The sequence below is a fragment of the Salvelinus alpinus genome, chromosome 7, assembly GCF_045679555.1.
Source record: "Salvelinus alpinus chromosome 7, SLU_Salpinus.1, whole genome shotgun sequence".
NCBI lineage: Eukaryota > Metazoa > Chordata > Actinopteri > Salmoniformes > Salmonidae > Salvelinus > Salvelinus alpinus.
Window position 1 is genome coordinate 11,540,909 of NC_092092.1, and position 21,579 is coordinate 11,562,487.

At 39.8% G+C, this 21,579-nt stretch overlaps 2 protein-coding genes across 5 annotated transcripts; one reads left to right on the forward strand and one right to left on the reverse strand.

Annotated features, from left to right (window-relative positions):
• The first annotated feature begins 2,369 nt into the window (after positions 1-2,369).
• Positions 2,370-8,064, forward strand: LOC139580449 (F-box only protein 9-like). 2 transcript variants are annotated; one of them, XM_071409125.1, is made up of 13 exons: positions 2,370-2,533; positions 3,360-3,440; positions 4,310-4,444; positions 4,553-4,610; positions 5,146-5,233; positions 5,381-5,508; positions 5,909-6,023; positions 6,209-6,327; positions 6,528-6,618; positions 6,715-6,810; positions 6,945-7,038; positions 7,317-7,477; positions 7,596-8,064. In XM_071409125.1, the coding sequence occupies exons 1-13, from the start codon at positions 2,531-2,533 to the stop codon at positions 7,702-7,704; spliced, it is 1,278 nt and encodes a 425-aa protein (XP_071265226.1). In that variant the 5' UTR covers positions 2,370-2,530; the 3' UTR covers positions 7,705-8,064. The 2 variants fall into 2 exon arrangements, with proteins under 2 accessions (XP_071265226.1, XP_071265227.1); XM_071409126.1 differs by having other exon boundaries at positions 2,382-2,533; positions 7,320-7,477.
• A 1,157-nt stretch (positions 8,065-9,221) lies between these two features.
• On the reverse strand, positions 9,222-20,714 carry elovl5 (ELOVL fatty acid elongase 5). 3 transcript variants are annotated; one of them, XM_071409128.1, is made up of 8 exons: positions 20,474-20,714; positions 18,303-18,367; positions 17,429-17,616; positions 15,018-15,095; positions 14,118-14,289; positions 12,317-12,441; positions 11,717-11,851; positions 9,222-11,542 (listed from the first exon to the last, which is right to left on the reverse strand). In XM_071409128.1, the coding sequence occupies exons 2-8, from the start codon at positions 18,358-18,360 to the stop codon at positions 11,411-11,413; spliced, it is 888 nt and encodes a 295-aa protein (XP_071265229.1). In that variant the 5' UTR covers positions 18,361-18,367; positions 20,474-20,714; the 3' UTR covers positions 9,222-11,410. The 3 variants fall into 3 exon arrangements, with proteins under 3 accessions (XP_071265229.1, XP_071265228.1, XP_071265230.1); XM_071409127.1 differs by lacking the exon at positions 20,474-20,714 and adding an exon at positions 19,094-19,188 and having other exon boundaries at positions 10,266-11,542; XM_071409129.1 differs by lacking the exon at positions 18,303-18,367 and having other exon boundaries at positions 10,266-11,542; positions 20,474-20,541.
• Positions 20,715-21,579: the final 865 nt, after the last annotated feature.

The following is a 21,579-nucleotide window of genomic DNA, read 5'->3' on the forward strand; positions in this document are numbered from 1 at the left end:
GGCGCCTCTGTGAAGCTTTCGAAAGAGTTGGTATAACGAGTTCCCTCCCTGACCCTCTTCTTGGCCCTAACCCTTCGATGTTTGAAGATCTGAAGGGTCTGAATAAGTATATGGAGGAGCTTTCACCAAATTGCTTCCACCTTACAGATCTACTGGGGAGGGTTAGGGAACGTGGCTGGTTGAGTAATGAGTATGGAGAAGCAGGGGTCCAATTGGGTCAAGGTATCCAAATACTGCTACGGTGAACTAAATTGAGCTTTCCCATTTATTTTTTATTAAAATTTACAGTACCAGTCAAAAGTTTGGACACACCTACTCATTCCAGGGATTTTCTTTATTTTGACTATTTTCTATATTGTAGAATAATAGTGAAGACATCAACACTATGAAATAGCACATACGGAATCATGTATTAACCAAAAAAGTGTTAAACTAATCTAAATATATTTTATATTTGAGATTCTTCAAAGTAGCCACCCTTTGCCTTGATGATGGCTTTGCACACTCTTGGCATTCTCTCAACCAGCTTCATGTGGCAGTCACCTGGAATGCATTTCAATTAACAGGTGTGCCTTGTTAAAAGTTAATTTGTGGAATTTCTTTCCTTCTTAATGCGTTTGAGCCAATCAGTTGTGTTGTGACAAGGTAGGGGTGGTATACAGAAGATAGCCCTATTTGGTAAAAGACCAAGTCCATATTATGGCAAGAACAGCTCAAATAAGCAAAGAGAAATGACAATCCATCATTACTTTAAGACATGAAGGTCAGTCAATATGGAAAATTTCAAGAACTTTGAAAGTTTATTCAAGTGCAGTTGCAAAAACCATCAAGCGCTATGATGAAACTGGCTCTCATGAGGACTGCCACAGGAAAGGAAGACCCAGAGTTACCTCTGCTGCAGAGGATAAGTTCATTAGAGTTACAAGCCTCAGGAATTGCAGCCCAAATAAATGCTTCACAGAGTTCAAGTAACAGACACATCTCAACATCAACTGTTCAGAGGAGACTGCGTGAATCAGGCCTTGATGGTTGAATTTCTGCAAAGAAACCACTACTAAAGGACACCAATAATAAGAAGAGACTTGCTTGGGCCAAGAAACACGAACAATGGACATTAGACCGGTGGAAATCTATCCTTTGGTCTGATGAGTCCAAATTTGAGATTTTTGGTTCAACCGCCGTGTCTTTGTGAGATGCAGAGTAGGTGAATGGATGATCTCTGCATGTGTGGTTCCCACCGTGAAGCATGAATGAGGAGGTGTGGGAGTGCTTTGCTGGTGACACTGTCAGTGTTTTACTTAGAATTCAAGGGACACAGCATTCTGCAGCGATACGCCATCCCATCTGGTTTGGGCTTAGGGGGATTATTGTTTGTTTTTCAACAGGACAATGACCCAACACACCCTCAGGCAGTGTAAGGACTATTTGGCCAAGAACGAGAGTGATGGAGTGCTGCATCAGAAGACCTGGCTTCCACAATCCCCCGACCTCAACCCAATTGAGATGGTTTAGGATGAGTTGAACCGCAGAGTGAAGGAAAAGCAGCTAACACGTGCTCAGTCCCTCAAGACTGTTAGAAAAGCATTCCAGGTGAAGCTGGTTGAGAGAATGCCAAGAGTGTGCAAAGCTGTCATCAAAGCAAAGGGTGATTACTTGGAAGAATCTAAAATATAAATTATATTTTGATTGGTTTAATACTTTTTTGGTTAATACATGATTCCATATGTGTTATTTCATAGTTTTGATGTCTTCACTACTATTCTATAATGTAGAAAATAGTAAAAATAAATAAAAACCCTTGAATGAGTAGGTGTATCCAAACGTTTGACTTGTACTGTACGCTGGGAGTCTGTGATTGGCTGCTTTTAGGGTGGGACAGAGGTGAGGGTACCACTTTTTTTATGTTATGAAGTTTAATAAAATAAAACATTTGGGTCCATCTCAATAGCATAAAGTGGCTTCTTCATTTCCTTCATCTGCACTAAAGGGAAATTAGTTAGACAGGTAAAGCTAATTCCTAGTAGAAGGGAGAGATCCACCATATTGCTTTTACCAGTCCTGTTTTTCCAAGTTGTGAGAAGAGAAGAAGCCAATTCAGACTATATTGAGATGTACCTCAACTTTCTCTTTCATAACAATAACACACCCTACATGGTACAGTCAGGAATCAGGATCACTCTACGATGGAACGATTTTAGCAAAAGATGCTAATCAAGGAAGGATGATACTTTTTTGTGTGGCCCATGTACTAACCTACAACAAAATCATTAAAGCAGAAAGGTAAAAACTTCTGTGATACGTGTGCTGATATAGTGTAGAATAGTTAGTCACGTGGTGTACCGACGTCACGCCCACACACCCTTGTAAGTGGCTTTCTAGCTACACACAGTACTCAGCACGTCGTCGAAATGGCTGCATTTCTGCGATCCCTCAAATTTCCACGTTGTGTTGTCCGTTTTTCTGACCGTGATCTGTAGACCCTTTCCTGAAAACGTTTACGGACAACAGAAGAGCTTACAGATAAGCCATAATGGTAGCTCAATGTCGTTTGTTTTTTAGGCTAATCCTTGCACACGGCTACTTGTTGTCGAGCTAGCTAGCTAACGTTAGCTATGGTCACTCACGCCTACTGCTGGTGGTTGCATGACGTGTCCCGTAGTCGTAAACATGCATGTAAAAAAATTAACCTTTTGTCAGTTAAGAACAACTTCTTACTTCCAATCACGGCCGGTGTGATACAGCCTGGAATCGAACCAGGGTCTGTAGTGACATCTCTAGCACTGAGATGCAGTGCTTTAGACTGCTGCGCCACTGGGGAGTCCCACAATGATACGAACTAGTAAACGTTTGCTAACTAGTTAGCTACTGGTAGTTAATGTATTGATACATTAAAAATGACCAGCTGTCAAAAGATGAATAGACAAGCTTAACTGTCTGAAAAGTAAATTCTGGCAATGTGGCGTGCTAAACCATGCTTGCTTCCTGTTCGTCACATGTTTAGGTAACGTTAAGTTAGTGCCTTGCTGGGCAGAGGCGAAAGCCAATGCAGTTCGTCTCCAGTTAGCTAGCTATGTGGTGCCAAATTTGTTTGATTACTAGGAGCTAGCTAGCTATGTGTTCTACTTAACGTGTGCACATTGTGCATGCTACACCTCAAAGTAACTTCAACCGTGATCCCATCCTCCTTGAATATTTGTTGGGCTTGTCTTTCTGTCCAACCACATTACTCCCATAAACAAAGCTTGTATTTGGTTAATGACTTCAATATTTGCTGATTTATTTCAACCCTATTTGTTAGACAGCCAAACAGTCCATGTTTTAGGCCTAGTTATTTTAACAAAACATGTTTTTCTGCCCAGGCTGAAAGCGTTATCAATTCTCTTGGCATTGTAGAAGATCAAGATGGAGAGAATGGAAGTACTGATGATGCAAACCTCTACGTAAGATGACTTGTTTGACAGAATATTTTGTATTATTTATTTAGCCATTATTTAACTAGGCAAGTCAGTTAAGAACAAATTCTTATTTACAAGCTACCCCGGCCTAACCCGGATGATGCTGGGCCATTTGTGCTCTGCCCTATGGGACTCCCAATCACGGCCGGTTGTGATACAGACCAGAATCGAACCAGGGTCTGTAGTGACACCTCTAGCACCGAGATGCAGTGCCCTAGACCGCTGCACCACAATACAAAGTCTACACAATTATTGTTACGTCTCAGGATTGCGTGATAATGAAGTCTTTTTAAATGTAGAAATCCATATTGACTTTATTAAATGTTTTTCATGATAGCAGACATGCACTCAGTTATGATTAACAAAGCTTACACGATGGAGTGTTGTAGCTCATGCTTTGTCATTTTGTGTGTGTACACATTAAAGTCTTAAAGGCACCAGGTGTATTTTTTTTTTGGTTGGCTGAAGATTATGATCACTTGCCCTGAGAAATTTTACAAGCTTTTTTCATGCAGAAGTGCAATATTATATTGGCTGCTATTCACCTACACATAGGGAAGGAATCAAAAAGATCAGTACTGGAGTTCTTTGTGTTTTGGTTGTTCTCAGTAAAAAAAAAATATCAAGCAGGTCTTAACTTGCTGGATTTACATCAATTGTCAGTCTTTTACTTAAACAATAGGGAGGAACTAGAAAGATCTGTTTAAGGCTACTGGAATGCTTTCTTGTTTTCACCTGCCCACTGGGGTAACCTCAGAGCAGGCTAAACTTACTAGACTGCTCACTTTACTTGACCCAGGCAATAAGAAAACACTTCATGTTAGTCACTTGTACATCATTGTCCATATGTCTAGGTGGAGCTCAATGTGTTCAGGGCCCAGTGGATGTCTGAACTGAAGCCCAACTCTGCGTCCAATGGGGGGAACCGAGGACTGTCGTCGAGAGCTGCAGACTTGAAAAGAAAACAGGAACTGGCCCGGGAGGAAAAAGTCAGCCCTTTTGTTTCAGCCATTTAGAATAGTAGTTTTACAACAGATTTGACTGCATGCTAATAGTCATCTTCATTATCATTACCATCTTTTGTTTCTTTGTCTTAGGCCAGAGAGTTGTTCCTTAAAGCTGTCGAGGAAGAAGAGAATGGAGCTGTTTATGAAGGTATGCATGTCTGTGAGACAAGTTGAGAAAAGCAAAATAGCACTCACTTTTGAAAATTAGTATTTTTTCTCAGTATGGTTAAAATTATGGACCTTTTAAAGGGATGGTTCACCCAATTACAAAGTGACACATTGGTTTCCTTGCCCTCTAAGCAGTCTATGGACAAGGTATCACAGCAATCCATGCTTTGGTTTAGTTGAGTAATATTTTAGCATTTGTGGCAAAACTCACATTCAAGTCATGGAACCGATATAATTTTTTTGTGTCATGTCTAAAGGAGTCCCTTGATGGATTCTATAGGGCTTGACTACAGGTAGGGGCCTCAGTCACTCACTGGTTTCCTTGTTGTGATGTGCTAATGATCATAGTCAGTATGTATCAAAGTATCTTATTGATGATTATAAAATGATGCGGCAAAAAATACTAATATCAGTACCATGACTTGAATGGGATTCTTGTGTGACTGTAGTTGGGATTGGGAATAATGGTTTTACATAAAAGCACAGCTAAACCCTTTTCCTGCTCTAATTTGCAGCAATTAAGTACTATCGCAGGGCTATGCAGATTGTGCCTGACATTGAGTTCAAAATCAACTACAGTCGTTCCCCTGATCCAGATGGCGGGTACGTCTTTTTATCGTAATACTTTGGCAATTTGTAACATTACAATGAATACCGTACACATTGAAAGTGTGCTCCATCTGAACTCATTGTCACTCCTCTTTTCCATACAAGTCCTACCATGTGTGACACTGCATATCTGTTTCCTAGCAATGAGAATGACATGGATGGTGAAATAGAGGATCTATTGGCCTACTTCCATCAGCAGCTCACTCTGCAAGACAACTCTCTGAAGATATGTGTTCCTGAGGTGGATATGGCTCAGATGCACATCTCAGGTAGGGAGTGCTCAGGCAATAATAATAATAATATATGCCATTTAGCAGATTACTTTATCCAAAGCAACTTAGTCATACGTGCATACATTTTACATATGGGTGGTACCGGGAATCGAACCCACTACCCTGGCATTACAAGTGCCATGCTCTACCAACTGAGCTACAAAGACCACCGCAATTCAGGTCCTAGACAGAAGATATGAATAACATGTAAAAAGTAATGTTGGCAACGCTCATAATATGCTCCCACAGTGGTTTATTAAGACACACACACAGTGTTTCAATCCCACTGGGATCTTGGTCAGGATGGAAACGTCTCAATAAACCACTGTCTGGAAGCATATTAGATTGGCACTACTCTATTATTATACTGTATTTACGGTCTGGTTTCTGTCCCCAGCCCTGCCCCCAGAGGTCTTGATGTACATCTTCCGCTGGGTTGTGTCCCGTGATCTGGACCTACGTGCCCTGGAGCAGCTCTCCTTAGTCTGTAGAGGCTTCTACATTTGTGCTAGGTCAGACCATAGACTATACAAATCCAACATATTTTCAATGAACATGGCTTGGATTCATTTTAATTCACGCCAGTGGTGTGAATGACTGGTCCTTACACTGGATCAAAACAGGCTCCTAAATGACGTATTGGTTTTTCAAATGAAACAGAGATGATTATTTTCCCTCGATGTTGATATTTCCTCAGGGACCCGGAGATTTGGCGTTCGGCCTGTCTGAGAGCGTGGGGCCGGAGCTGTACCAAACTGGTGCCCTTCAACTCCTGGAGGGAGATGTTTCTTGAGAGGCCACGTGTGCGCTTTGATGGTAAACATTTAAGGAACATTAATTATTTATCTTTCTTAGAGAAAGAAAAACCCTTCTAAGATAAGTGGGATTGTTTCATAGACTAGTCTATTTCCTCAATACCAATGCACAATTGACATGTCTAGCATAAGTTGCATAGCTAAAACTAGATTGTTTTATTTGGTAAATTCAATCTGTGGTTTTCAATGTTGATTTTGAAGGTGTTTACATCAGCAAGACGGCATACATCCGTCAGGGAGAGGAGTCCCTTGATGGATTCTATAGGGCTTGGCACCAAGTGGAGTATTACAGGTAGGGGCCTCAGTCAGTCACTGGTTTCCTTGTTGTGATATGCTAATGATCTATCATGCAGTCAGACAAGACTAGGTGTACTGTTTGTGTCCCCAGATATCTGCGTTTCTTCCCTGATGGCCAAGTCATGATGCTGACCACGCCTGAGGACCCACTGGTCACTGTTCCCCGTCTACGTAGCAGGAACACCAGGTATTTAGAACACAACATACACTGTCATCCAAGTCTGGAGTGTAACATTTCAGGGCAATAATGTTATTTTTTGTTGTTGTTGTCAGAACGGTTTGATTTGTAACATTAATGGCTTTAATTTTCCCTTTACACAGGGTGGAGTCCATTATGTGTGGTCATTATCGTCTGTCGCAGGACACAGACAATCAAACCAAAGTCTTTGTTGTTGTCTCCAAGAGAAAAGAAGAGGTGAGAGAAGTTACAGCATTGGACAGGGATAACTTGATGTGGAAAGTTATTTGCATATTTTCCATTCCTGTTATAACTTAAACACAACAAGATAGGCAGTTTCCTCACACATTAACTGGGTCAACTGGTGCAGTGCAGGACACAGAATACAAGGAGAAAATTACAAATGACCAAATCGTTAACACTTCAGACTTCTTAGACCCGTGTCATCGTCCACAGACGATTGAAGAGTGCTTTGCCTGTCCAGTTCTGACTCCCTGTGTGTGTTCTCTTGACAGAAGGTGGCAGAGTACCAGAGAATCTCTCGGTTCTGCCGGCGGATCCCAGCGGCGCCCGAGACAGAACACAGCTTTCACGTTGGACTGCAGTTGTCCTCCGGGGGGCGCCAGAGCTTCAACAAGCTGAATTGGATCCACCATTCCTGCCACATCACCTACAGGTAATACACTGGTTAGCCAGGGTTTTGATTTTGACAGCATTCAGTCTATGAATGTCATTGCAAGAGAAAAATGATTGGGAACATAAAATTTGTTATTAATGTTGACTTTTTCCTGCAGATCCACCGGAGAGACAGTTGTCACTGCCTTCGACTTGGACCAGATGTACGCATCTTTTTACTTTGCACGCGTGAAGAGCTACACAGCATTTTCTGAACGCCCATTGTAGGGCAACCGAGACAGAAGAGTTTACACATCACCTAGACTAAATGCATAACTCTCTTCCTGTTGGTTTGTGGCTGAAATTATGTTTTTTAATGAATGTATGTATACCAATCAACTTGCATCTGCTTCTAATCTTATGGTGTGAGTGGGTCACATAGCCATTATGTTTTTGGCTGTCACAGAAAACAAAAATCATTCCTTCTTTTAAAGACTGGATCGATGTCCAGTATGATGACATAAAATGGCATTAGTAGGATGTTTTTCACCTGTTCCCAAAAATGAATGTTTTCACATTTTTGTTAATTCTGTAGTAAGCTATTTTCTCCCATCTGGGAGATCAACTGGAATAAACACGTGGGAACTACGTAGTTGGTTTTCTTGTCAGATTTAGGATGAGAGGGGACACACTCAACAGTAGTGTACTAAGCGTTGCATTTGACTGCTCAAAGCATTTGTTATAATCTATTACACTATAAATTGAAGTTTTGAATTAAATTACATTTTTCGGTGGTTGTAGCTGCCTGGTGCAGTAAAAACGTGTGGCCTACTTTGTAAGTGTGGCCTACTTTGTAAGTCCAGGAATCCAGGAAATGGAATCCGTGCAGCAAACTGAAATCTAAACAGTGCTGTCATCTGTGACTATAAAGCGTAAAGCGTGCACACACACCAACAACCAAAACAAAACTCTGATAGAGTTCTTACACAACCCCAATCATAATACAACACTGCCCCATACCCAACACAAGAAAAAAATCCCAGGCACACATAATCCACCTATTACATATTCTAGGAACCCAGGGCTGAAAAACTGAAACGGATTAGAAAAATATTTGATCTACTACATTAAATTTGTATCGGATTACAAAATATGATGATTGGAAGCTTGCTGCGTCGCATCACTACCTTATCGTATTAAAGGTTCTCTTTAGCAAATTTTATCAAAATGAAAATGGTTGAATGCAAAAATTCAATTAAAAATTAGCTTTCCTCTCATGATAATGGGGAAATCTGATCTTTCACATGACCTTTGATAGTTGTCCAGGTGTCATGTTGGGGTGTGTCCTCATAAGCACTGTCATAATACTGTCATGTTTTCATGCTCTTCAAGGTCATGATTATAACCCATGGATCAAAGTCTGTGGATTGAAAACAGAGTATTCCCCATGTGATACTTTGGTTCACCAACCAGGGGAAATTAACATACAACAGAGGAAGAAATCACCAGAGATTTGTGAAATAACAATCCCCACAAGCTTGAAATGATGATTACTTATGGGGTGCAAAACTGAATACACACTTTAAAATGATTTATATCTATAATATAAATAATAAGCTTACTGTAAAATAGCTGTCTTAATAATAGCAAGGAGTGAGATACTGTAGCTAGGGAATATCCATGTAAGTGATAATTGCAATGTGCCCTGAGGGTGATGATGCTAATGAGGAAGCAGTAATGGCTGTGGCTTGATCAGAGTGCTCCATCTAGATTCTAGAATGATGCCTGAAATACACCATGAGAGATCCAGACGAAGCATGAATGCTTTTATTAATTCCAATCTCAGTGACATTACAAATGCAACAGCTTCGAGGCTGGCTTCACTTGTATTGTTAGAAAACTGAGTACATTTCTACAGATTACTGTGGATCCAAATCTGATTTTGCAGTCTATTCACAGATTGTGAGGACATAATAATGTTGTGTCCTGATGTTTCTCTCTCAAAACGGCATTCATCTGACCACATTTCAACAGTTGATGACATAATTCATCTGACCACATTTCAACAGTTGATGACATAATTCATCTGACCACATTTACAAAAGTTGATTACATCATTCATCTGACCACATTACAAAAGTTGATTACATCATTCATCTGACCACATTACAAAAGTTGATTACATCATTCATCTGACCACATTTCAAAAGTTGATGACATCATTCATCTGACCACATTTCAACAGTTGATTACATAATTCATCTGACCACATTTTAAAGGACACCCAGAACTACATCATTCATCCGGCCACATTTTCAACAGTTGATTACACCATTCATCTCACCATATTTCAACAGTAGATGACATCCTTCAGTTGATTGAGGTTGCGTTTAAACAGGCAACCCAATTCTGATATTTTTTCCACTAATTGGTCTTTTGACCAATCACATCAGATCTTTTCACATCAGATTTACTTCTGAGCTGATCTGATTGGTCAAAATACCAATTAGTGAAAAAAATGTATCTGCATTGGGCTGCATGTGTAAACGCAGCCATAGAGAAGCGTGAGCTGATCTGATTGGTCAAAATACCAATTAGTGAAAAAAATGTATCTGCATTGGGCTGCATGTGTAAACGCAGCCATAGAGAAGCGTTTCCACTTTTCAGTGCTAAGAGGCTATCAAAGCTAGACACATCTCTACAACAGAAGTTGGCGATTTGGCCCCTGTATTTCATAATTAAGGCATACATGGACTACAATACAATTCCATAACGAAGGGAACAAGTTAAACATATAGGTAGCAACATCTATTAAGGCAACGCTTTGGAGAAAACACAATAGTCACATCATGGCTTGATGTAACATTTATCCTGATTCAATCTAATGAGGCAAACACTAGTGTAAGAGGGAGGAATGGGTTTAAAACACAGCACTATATTAATATGATACATAGTTTAAGTTAAGTTTATAATTGTGTTCATTGTTTTCTGTATTCCATGGAGATGAGGTTGAAATTCTAAGCAAACAGATGACAGTAAAACGGTGACTTTGGGTTCAGAGAGATAATGAGAATATATGTCATATAATAATAATAGACATTTAGCAGATGCTGTTATACAAAGTGACTTACAATCATGCATGCATACATTAATATGGTAATATCATATCGGGCTGAATTCTGAGGATTGAGTAGACACATTTAACTATTTCAACATACATCTATTTTTAACACAATCCATGATACTATCAGTGTGATTTTAGCTTTTTGTTGTATGTGTTGCAATAAAGTAGGAAATAAATATTCCAAACTGGGAAAAGATTAGATAGAAACTAATTTCTTGTTCACAAAGTATTTTTCTGTTCAGTGCCATTTGACAGCCAAATACTTTTCAAACCTGTTTAACTGATACAGACAATAGACAAATCTATTATTGCAACTGGTTTTAAACTAAACTTTACAATGCAAACAATGAAGGTGAACCTCTCTAAAGTTACTCAGTGGACACATTTGACACTGTGACAGCCTTGTCTCTACGCAAGGGAATCCCCAAAATAGATTTTGTCCCATTTGTCCAATCAGGACACAATCTAGCATGTAGACAAGTGCATATGTTGTGAATTAAAACATGGAAAAACATTGTTATTTCTGTATGGGTCAAGGTTGCTTAATAAAACGATGTCCCACCAGACATAGTCAAAGATCTTGTACAGCATTAAAAGGAAGTGAGTCTCTGGGGCTGTGCTGTAGTGTGCTCCCTCTGCTATCCTTGTTACTTAACTGTAAAGAACTTAGATTCAATATGAATAATAACAGGCTGCGGTGTGCAAAACATTAGGAATCTCTTTCAGATAAACATGGCTTTTTGTATATTGTGAATAAACTAGCTATGCTCTTCTAATACATTTCTTTATAAGAAATCCTACATCTCTCCTAGCAATATTACATACATAGTAGATATGCACAAAAGTTAGGATTGTGAGGTTATTCAAGCTTCAGTCCACCCGCACTTTCCTGTGTGTAATGGTTTCCGTGGGTGTCACCCCATTCGCATGGCCATTCAGTGAATCAACAGAGCCATTCTGGTGATACTCCTTCTTCTGTGAAACACGGTGTTTCTTGTAAGTCTAAAAACAGAGGCAAGAAGTCAACACATTAGGATGTGCTCAAAATCTGAAGAACACTACTGTAGACAACAATGCAAAATTTTATTTAACCCCGTCACCACCAGTGTAAAATACTTAACACCATAATGAATTGAAATAATGTCTAATTAATGAAAGAGTTTTACATTTGCTCACCTGAATGTAGAAGTTTGAGAAAAAGACAATAAGCGAGACTAAATAGAATATTTGGAAAAACAGCCAGCCTCTGGGGAAACCACATGGCCATATGACTGCACAGATGGTCTGGGACATGGTCAAAAAGAATTGAATCTATAGAGGAATGAGACAAAAATGTAATTAATTGTTTGTAAACTAAGTCAACATCAATACGCACATGCACACACAGTATGCATAAATAAATACCATTGATCCAATACCTTAAATGGATGGGGGAAATACTGCACTTTCAATCTATACCAATGGTTCATGTTTTTGTTTCATCTCATTGGGCCTTTGTCACATTCACTAAAACCCTGAGATTGGCTGAGATATACACTGGATGACACAGGAGGTTAGTGGCACCTTAATTGGGGAGAACAGGCTTGTGGGAATGACCGGAGCGGAATGGTATCAAATACATCAAACACAGGGTTTACAGGTGTTTGTTGCCATTCCATTTGCTCAGTTCCGGACATTATTATGAGCCGCCCTTCCCTCAGCAGCCTCCACTATGGTTGATAACTATGGATGTGAAATCCCATCTCTGAGGTTTGAATCAGGGACATGCAGGCTCACCAGCTGGCCTTGTGTGATATATCTCTTCCACCATAGATAGGGCCGTATGGCCGGGACAGCAGAGAGCCCATAGTAAGAGTACATCAGGATATGGATGAAGCTGTTGAGAGAGGCACCAAAGTAGGCTAAGGAAGAGAGGAGAGAGGGGGTGGATGAATCATCTAGAGTACAGTAGCAGGGTCAGAGACATCAGTGAAATACGAAATTACAATTCTTTCTGTTTTATAATAGTAAGAAATAGCTGCGTCAATGGCATAGAGTAGAAAGCAGCCGAGGTGTTCATTCTCAGAGTCCACTGTAAAACACAGAGCTGTAAGACATCGGTCAGTGTCCTGTTCTAGGACACAGTGTGCCACACTGTCAGTGTAAAGCAAGTAGGAGGAAAGTGTATGGTATATCACTGAAATAATACATTCTGTGCAGTCCTGAAATAGCAGTAGGTTCAATTCACACTTGATTTCTTTACCATTTAACAACGGATCAACTTCCCTTGAAAGTATCTCAGTCACAGAATCAATTCAAGACAAACATGTCATCTATAACACCTGTATAGCTACTTAAAAATATAACATACCATGTATATACAGTACACTCTTAGGGGGAAAAAAGGTGCTTCCTAGAACCTAAAAGGGTTATTTGGCTGTCCCCATAGGATAACCCTTTGAAGAGCCCTTATTGGTTCCAGGTAAAAACCCTTTTGGGTTCCATGAAAAACTTGTCCAGAGGGTTCTGTGGCTCAGTACCGGTACCACCTGTATATAGCCTCGTTATTGTTATGTCAGTTTCTTGTGTTACTTCTTGATTTGATTTGATTTTTTTTTTTACTTTAGATTATTTAGTAAATAAAACTATATTAATTCAACTGCATTGTTGGTTAAGGGCTTGTAAGTAAGCATTTCACAGTAAGGTGAAATGCCTGTTCTATTCGGCGCAGCCCCCTCCTGTACTCCCTGTTCACCCATGACCGCGTGGCCATGCACGCCTCCAACTCAATCATGGCTGCGTGGTCCCATGGTGTTTATACTTGCGTACTATTGTTTGTCCCAAGGATGAAGCAGACTTGTGGAGGTCCTAACATTTATTTCTGAGGTCTTGGCTGATTTCTTTTGATTTTCCCATGATGTCAAGCAAAGAGGCACTGAGTTTGAAGGTAGGCCTTGAAATACATCCACAGGTACACCTCCAATTGACTCAAATGATGTCAATTAGCCTATCAGAAGCTTCTAAGGCCATGACATAATTTTCAGGAATTTTCCAAGCTGTTTAAAGGTACAGTCAACTTAGTGTATGTAAACTTCTGACCCACTGGAATTGTGATACAGTGATTTATAAGTGAAATAATCTGTCTGCAAACAATTGTTTGAAAAATTACTTGTGTCATGCACAAAGTAGATGTCTTAACCGACTTGCCAAAACTATAGTTTGTTAACAAGGAATTTGTGGAGTGGTTGAAAAACGAGTTAATTACTCCAACCTAAGTGTACTGCCGACTTCAACTGTATATACTGTATTCTATACAGTCTACTGCATCTTGCCTATACCGCACGGCCATCGCTCATCCATTTATTTATATGAACATATTCTTATTCATCCCTTTACATTTGTGTGCATAAGGTAGTCCTTGTGAATTTGTTAGATTACTTGTTAGATATTACTGCACTGTCGGAACTAGAAGCACAAGCATTTCGCTACACTCGCATTAACATCTGCTAACCATGTGTATGTGACCAATACAATTTGATTTGATTTGAAAACACTCAGTGTTGAGGATAGAAAGGGAATTTTGAGTTAGAACACTCACAGTGACCACAGGGCACCCAGTTCATGACGAACCACCAGATGTTGAGCATGCTAGCGTGGTGGTAGATGTGCAGAAACGTGATCTGATGGTTGTTCTTCCGTAGGATGAAGAAGAAGGTGTCCATAAACTCTATGACCTTGGAGAAGTAGTACCACCACAGCACATTTATGACCTGAGATGAGATAAAAAATATAAGAAGAAGAGTCAAGCTTTCAAGCAATACAATGTATTTTCTAGTAGTTCCCTTTCCTGCAAGGACATACTCAATGTTCCTCCTGAGAGGCATACATCGGCAGATTTGTATTTTACCTAATGAGGACTGGCCAGTGCAAATAATTTGACCAAAAAAGTGAAATGTTTTGAGAGACAAAGATGATTATCTACACATACAGGCCTATGAAATATCTATTAAGGACAAAGTGAAAAATAAGTTCAATCACTGGTGTAACAGCAGGGACACTTTTACATGTTTTAATCAGCGCAGAACTGCAATCCAAATCGCACATTTCAGTGAGAATAAGTTTCCTCTCAGTGTTCAATGTTCCCAAGGGACATTACAGAGAGTAACTACTGATGACACAACAGTACAGATTAAATAAACTGGCTGTCTGACCCTGTGGCTTATCTGTTAGGATTTGCAGGTACTGTCTGACATAAAATGTACCAATAGAATTGGAAGCCACCATGACAAAAATAGCTGGAGAGAACAAAGTACATATTGATCTGGAAATATCATAAAGGGAATGAGTGACAGAGTGAAGTCCAGCTGGTGTCTGGTGACGATGCATTTGTTACCCCATATACAGTCCATATTTTTAACTAACAGAGATTGTTCACTTATATAGAATCTTATATAAAAACAGAGGGGTGATATAGTGATATTGAGTAAGACCGTCTTACCTTGGTATCTGTTTCTCCCGCACTGCGTGTGTCTTGGCAGTAGAAGTTATAACCCCCTTGCCACACAGCAGACACCAGCTGGAGACAGAACACAAGGTGATGTAGAAACACATAGATTGTCATGTCTTTGACATCTTCAAACAACGTGAATCACCCAAATACTGCACTGCCCTTGTAATATCAAATGTATTTCATTATTGTATTGCAAGTGTCACAAGATCCAAATTTAAAATCACTTGCAACATCAATTTGCTTTCTCCCACCCAAAAGCTGATTGTAAAACTGTTTACATTGGCATTTAGGATGCTAGCTTCACATACTTGCTGCAGGAATGGAAAGAGGAAGTAGTGGACAATATTATATCCCAGAGTCTGTCCTCTCCATTTAGTCTCCTTTACAAGAGATAATATCATTATCCTTTTTGTTGCCACTGCAACATTGGGTCCCTGTATTGTTTGTTATTGAGCAGGCCAGTGATGTCACCGTTTTTAAATAGAGCCCTTGTTCACACGTTTCATCTAATTTGGGATGGATGGAAATAGCTCTGCCTTTATCCACCACTGCTTTGAATAACTGACAAAAACAAGGAGTTAAATGTATAGCATCTAAAGACATACCAAGATTCAGGTTCAGCTTCAAGTGTTTTGTGCTCAATATAACCTCAAACTCAGAGCAGAACCCATGGTCAGAATTGCCCCCCTGGTTCTACTGAATAAAACATGATTCTGAGGAATATTAAGCTTCCCCACAAGATTTTAGTGCATTTGGCTCAAGACAGGACCCATTACAGAACAGGATGGTAAAAAAGCAGTGCAAAGCAGGGATATAATTACATTGATGACTTCGAGACATACAGTGGCATTATCCGATGATTGTGGCACCAGGAGAGTGACTGCCCTGCATGTGACCATGGGGATGAAAGCAGAACAAGGACAGGCCTGGGATTGGCAGATGTTGTGCTCCACTACTCAACTGGGTAATCCCGAAACATGCAGAGGACTCATTGAAAAACAACCCAAAAGTCTCTACACAGAGAGTGTCTAATCATTCAACAATACCACTGTCATGCCTTTTGTTGTTTTAAACGTGCTGCTGCTTTGACATTTTTACTGTGTTTTAACAGCACGATTATTAACAACAATATGCTGCAGGCTAGACTATGTCCCTTGAGTTATAATACACTATTACTAATACACTACTACTAAATCGTCTTTATTCGTATTATGTAACTCAAAACAAAGGACAAATGGGCTAAATGTCCATATAGATTAGGGTGGAACAGTGCTGATTCGTGATATTAGTAAAGACGCAGTTTCCTGCAGAAAAAACTGTTTTAATTAGCTTAAGATCCAGCGCATTCCAATCGATATTGACTATCTAAAATGCAGAGTGAGCTCAGGATCTGTTTCTAAACCTAAAGTCTTTATTGTGGCCAGCTTGCATCCACAGTAACTTAACGAACCTACAAACCCATCAGGCTTATGCCCTTGGTTATTTTGCTATTCAGTATGGCTATTTAAAACACATGTTAAATCAAGCCACACCAATAACATTTTTAAAATGCAATTTCTATAAGTGCCGTAGACATGGGATAACAGCAAGCAACTGCTTTGTACTTTAATTGGAATCGTGTGACATTGATTTATGAGGGCTAAAAGTTCACCCTAAAGCAGGGGTAAAGTCAGAACGAGCGAGTTTAATGATTTACACAGCATGGGCACAGCCAATTTTTTTAGTGGTTATGCAATGCAGACCGAATTGAGCCCATTTGGCCAGGGTGGTGAGAACAGAAAAGACTTTAGACTTACAGGTGCATGGAGAACAGACTTTGTCCCTCGGGATCAGTATAACTAGCTCATGACATATAGATAGTGTAATATATATAGTGTAATATGACATTATGTTGACATATTTACTACCACAACTGATTACACTACAGAAAGCATTGGCAGCTCACTCTCTCTCCCGTCTCATTACACTATGCAATAATTAGGGATAATGCTACTAATCAACTACTAGCCTAGATATCCACTGAGGATACAGACAGTTCATCAGTATATACTGTCAACCGTTTCAGAACTAGACGTTGCAACTTCAAACATTCTAATAATAGTAGCAGGTTATCAGAAAACAATTAAGGGTTGTGTTGAGGTTGGGTGAGAGATTTGTTTGTGTTGACAACGATCCTGTCAGAGACCAGCTGTGCCCCACTCACTCCCCCACAGCATTGTGTCCCGGGGTGGCTTCAGTGTAAGACGCCATTTGTGTCTAATCTGAATCAAAGTTTCCCTCATCCTCACAGAGTCCTTCAGCGACTTCTACCAGTCACCCGATCCTCTCACTTCCCCTCATCCGCCAGCAGTGTTGCACTGCGATGATACCAACACCACCTTCAGGTGCAGCCTGCCTACCTCATAGAACATATAGAAAGATAATAGAGTGAGGGCCAGATTGTAGAGCACCAGGAGGCCCTGGCAAGACACCGGCTGTCTGTGTCTCATGTACTTGGGCCCCAGCCATACGATCAGCAAGTACATGAGTGTTAGTGCAAAGGTTGGAGGGTAGTTGTCTAGCAGCAGCCATCCCTGTACCCGTTCATCTGAAATACATAGACAACAGCCTGGTATTACAACATACAGTAGAATGTTCCCTTTTTTTCGGAACCTTATTCCCATATTTACTGTATCCCCTGAACCAGTGCGATAGCACTGAGCGTAGAGAGGGGCACAGATGTAGGGTCTTAATTTGACCTATGTTGTTCACAGCAAAATAATCCTGCATTAACAGGATTTCAACATTTAGTATATAATGTTGCTTGATCGGTGGTTAGGCTATTAGCTGGCCATAATTAGGCTACATGAAAAGTGCACTAGTGTTTATATAACCGTGTGTTAGTGTGGGTTTTCAGTGAAATTATGTAAATCACAAAGCTCATCAGCAACAGAAAAGTGATCAAATTAAGATCCTACATCTGTAGCTACACTGCAGGCCGGGCATATTGCTTGGAGAGGGCAAGAGAACACAACACAGTTTGAGTGAGAATTGGCAGTGACTACCGAAGCATGTTTGTTTAACTCCTGGAAAGGTTATGCTAGAATCATGGAGGTGCAAAAAGACCTGGTGCATTCCACTGGAGGACCATGTATTAACGCATAAGGCAAACATTTTGTGAGGAGATATATGGTTATAAATCATTTTATGTCAATAGTCCATAACTAAGTATTTAGTCATATGATAATTATACTGTAATTTAATCTACAGTAATGCAACAGTAATAAAACTTACCTCTGGGACCCATCCATGAGTCTATGTACGTGTTTAGTTTATGATTAAAAGCCTCCATTTCTAACCTGAATAGACAGATGAGAGAGTACCTACAGTCACACATTGCAGCTTATCACCAGAGCCATAGTTACAGTATACACTCTGATAAGACTGAAATGTATGGGAAACTACTACCACTTAGGTCAGGGATCATCAACTAGATTCAGCCGGGGGACGACTTTTTCTTGAGCGGATGGTCAGGGGGTCGGAAACCATAATTGCAAATAATTTGTCAACTGCAAATTGACCGCAAGAAGCCCAAACGGATATAATATTTCCAAAATTAAAATCACTTGAAGCTGATTTGCTGGTGTTTTTAGTCTTTTATGTCCAACAATAAAATAATAATGATTAAAAAAAAATATATATATATATATATATATATAACTACAAGTCATCACTCACAATATCTTTTTATTTTTTTTGCTCAGAAACTTGGGGGGCTAAATAAAATCACCTGCGGGCCGCCAGTTGGGGAACCCTGATTTAGATATTTAAAAAATACCATATTCAAGCAGCACTGCTGTTGAGTGACGGCGCAAATCAGCTTAACTGTGTTGACAAAATATGTATGTGTAACGGCTGTCTAATTCCTCCTCCTCGGATGAGGAGAAGGAGTAAGGGTCGGACCAAAACGCAGCGTTGTATGCAGACATAATTGATATTTATTAAAGACAAGACGAACACGAAAAACTCTTAAACAAACTACAAAACAATAAACGACGTAGACAGACCTGAACTTGAGAACTTACATAGACACGAAGAACGCACGAACAGGAAAGACTAGCCAAACGAACAAACGAAACAGTCCCATGTGGTGCAACAGACACAGACACAGGAACAATCACCCACAAACAAACAGTGAGAACAGCCTACCTTAATATGGTTCTCAATCAGAGGAAACGTCAAACACCTGCCTCTAATTGAGAACCATATCAGGCAACACATTTAACCCAACATAGAAACACATAACATAGAATGCCCACCCCAACTCACGCCCTGACCAACTAAACACATACAAAAACAAGGAAAACAGGTCAGGAACGTGACAGTATGTCTGTTTAATTCCATAAAGCAGCTGAAGGGAAATCAAAACTTGGTTCATTGTAGCAGAGGTACAATCATTGTCACGATGACGTCACAATAAAACCACTTTCAGACTGAAGAAACATGCAGGGATGCCTGTCTACTTACGGCTACAACGTTCATTCAGAAGGTTAAGGCTTGAGCTATAATCCTGACTATTGGCCCAATGCAATAGTTCATTCCAGTTAATTATTAATGTCAACAGAATTCTAATTCCAAATTTTCCTCATGGAAAAGCATTGAAGAGAATTTGAATTAGAATTTCAGTGTACTTCCTGAATTGAAATTGAATTGACCCCAACTCTGTTAAGAACGCTGATATGTTTTATCATTCAGATATTTCCTTTATAATGATTAAGTAGATGAAGTATCTGCTCAAGCAGTCCCAAACGCACAGAAATACAAACATAAACATTTACATTATTCTTGGAAGATAATTTCTGGGTCAATAGAGGTCAATTACTTCTCTCTTTATTGTGAGTGATGACTTGTAGTTATAACTGACTTGTCTCAAAATATTGTCCTTTGATCAGATCTAACTAGCACATAAACATGTTAAAGTTTTCTAATTAAAACAATGCAAAAAAAACTAAGAAAGAGAGAGAGCATCATAGCCAAATAGCGCTACAATGTATTATATATAGCAGCCAAGTTAGATAGCCTACGGCTGCTGTGCTGGATCAGGATGCAGGCTACGACACTAGGCTACTGTCTAAGTGTAGTCTTGTAGACAAATCCTATATTATAATTATGTCGTTAACGAAAAGTAAAATGTCTAAATCATTAGCCCAACTCTTATTGCACACATATCGCAAACAACAATCGCAATCGTTCGCATCACAGAGGTCACCGATTTAGGATAAATTGTTTTACATAGCCTACATACATGATCTAGCTAGCGAGACATGAAATAGTATGAAATCGCTGCTAAAAGTAGATTATCAAGTATATCAATTATGTATGCTAAATACTGTTACAGCATTTCCAGAACAAAAAAATACGAAGACAATCTTATTTCCAACCACATTCTAGCTTATAAAACGTACCTCTGGAGGATGCGTAATCTTGCCTGCCCAGGTCCCAAAGCACAAATGTGCAGCCTTGTCGGTCAGTGGAAACAGCGGGAGAAACACATGAACTCAGTCTATATGGCAAATTGTCCTGAGCGTCATAAGTGACGGGATCTAGCTATTAGGCTATCATCTTCAGATGGTAGATAATTGGCTATCAGCCTCCCTAATGGCCTACCTCATTGGCAGTGATCATCACCCAGAAGGTGATTTGACCGTCTGCTGATGTTGGCGTCCCACTTAAACTAGGTTTCCATTCAATTGGCGACAAATTTTCATGTGAATATTTTAAAACCGGCATAAAGAAAATATGGGCATTTTCCTACCAATTGTTTTTCCACCAAACCGACTTGTTGCAAATAAAAATCAGTGCGTGATGACATAGTGCACACAACATGTACCGTTTCTCTTAAATTCAATGTGTTTATAGCATTTTCAACTCTACCGATTGTTTTGTGACAAAAACTGTTGCATTAAATAGCAAATGTGCCTACTCTGGTCTTGTCATGTGCGCTCTAGCCAACAGCTTGTAGATGCTGTGCGGGTAGCTACATGATGAGATTATTATGGAGCGGTCAAGCATTGATCATAATTTATTGGAAATGAGCATCAAACTCATCACCGTGCAGTGTCTTCACCCTGTAAAGTTTAGCATTATTTAATCTGTAGCCTAATAAACTGCATGGTTTGCTGAGTAGTGAAAATCTTGGTTGTAGAGGCAAGTTTTAAATGCACAACTGCGCATTTACGTATGCCAAAGAGCTATTCTCTTTTAGCCAATGTGCTTAATAATATTTGTGCACTCTTTTACATTTTGCCTGGGCTACAGACACCCGGGATGTACATTGTAGTCGAGACAATGTTACTCGTGAGGTTTTATTCGTAGCCTATAGTATAGTAGGTGACATGCTGGATTTAGAAAAAGTGACAAGAAAACGTGCCCAATGGCCTATGCCCCAATGCTGCGTTCAAGGGAATTTCCGACTTGCTAACTGGTTGAACGCGGCACGTGTTTAACTACAACCTATGCCATGTTCAGTTGCCAAACGTTCTCGAACGTTGCAGATAGAAATGCCATGACT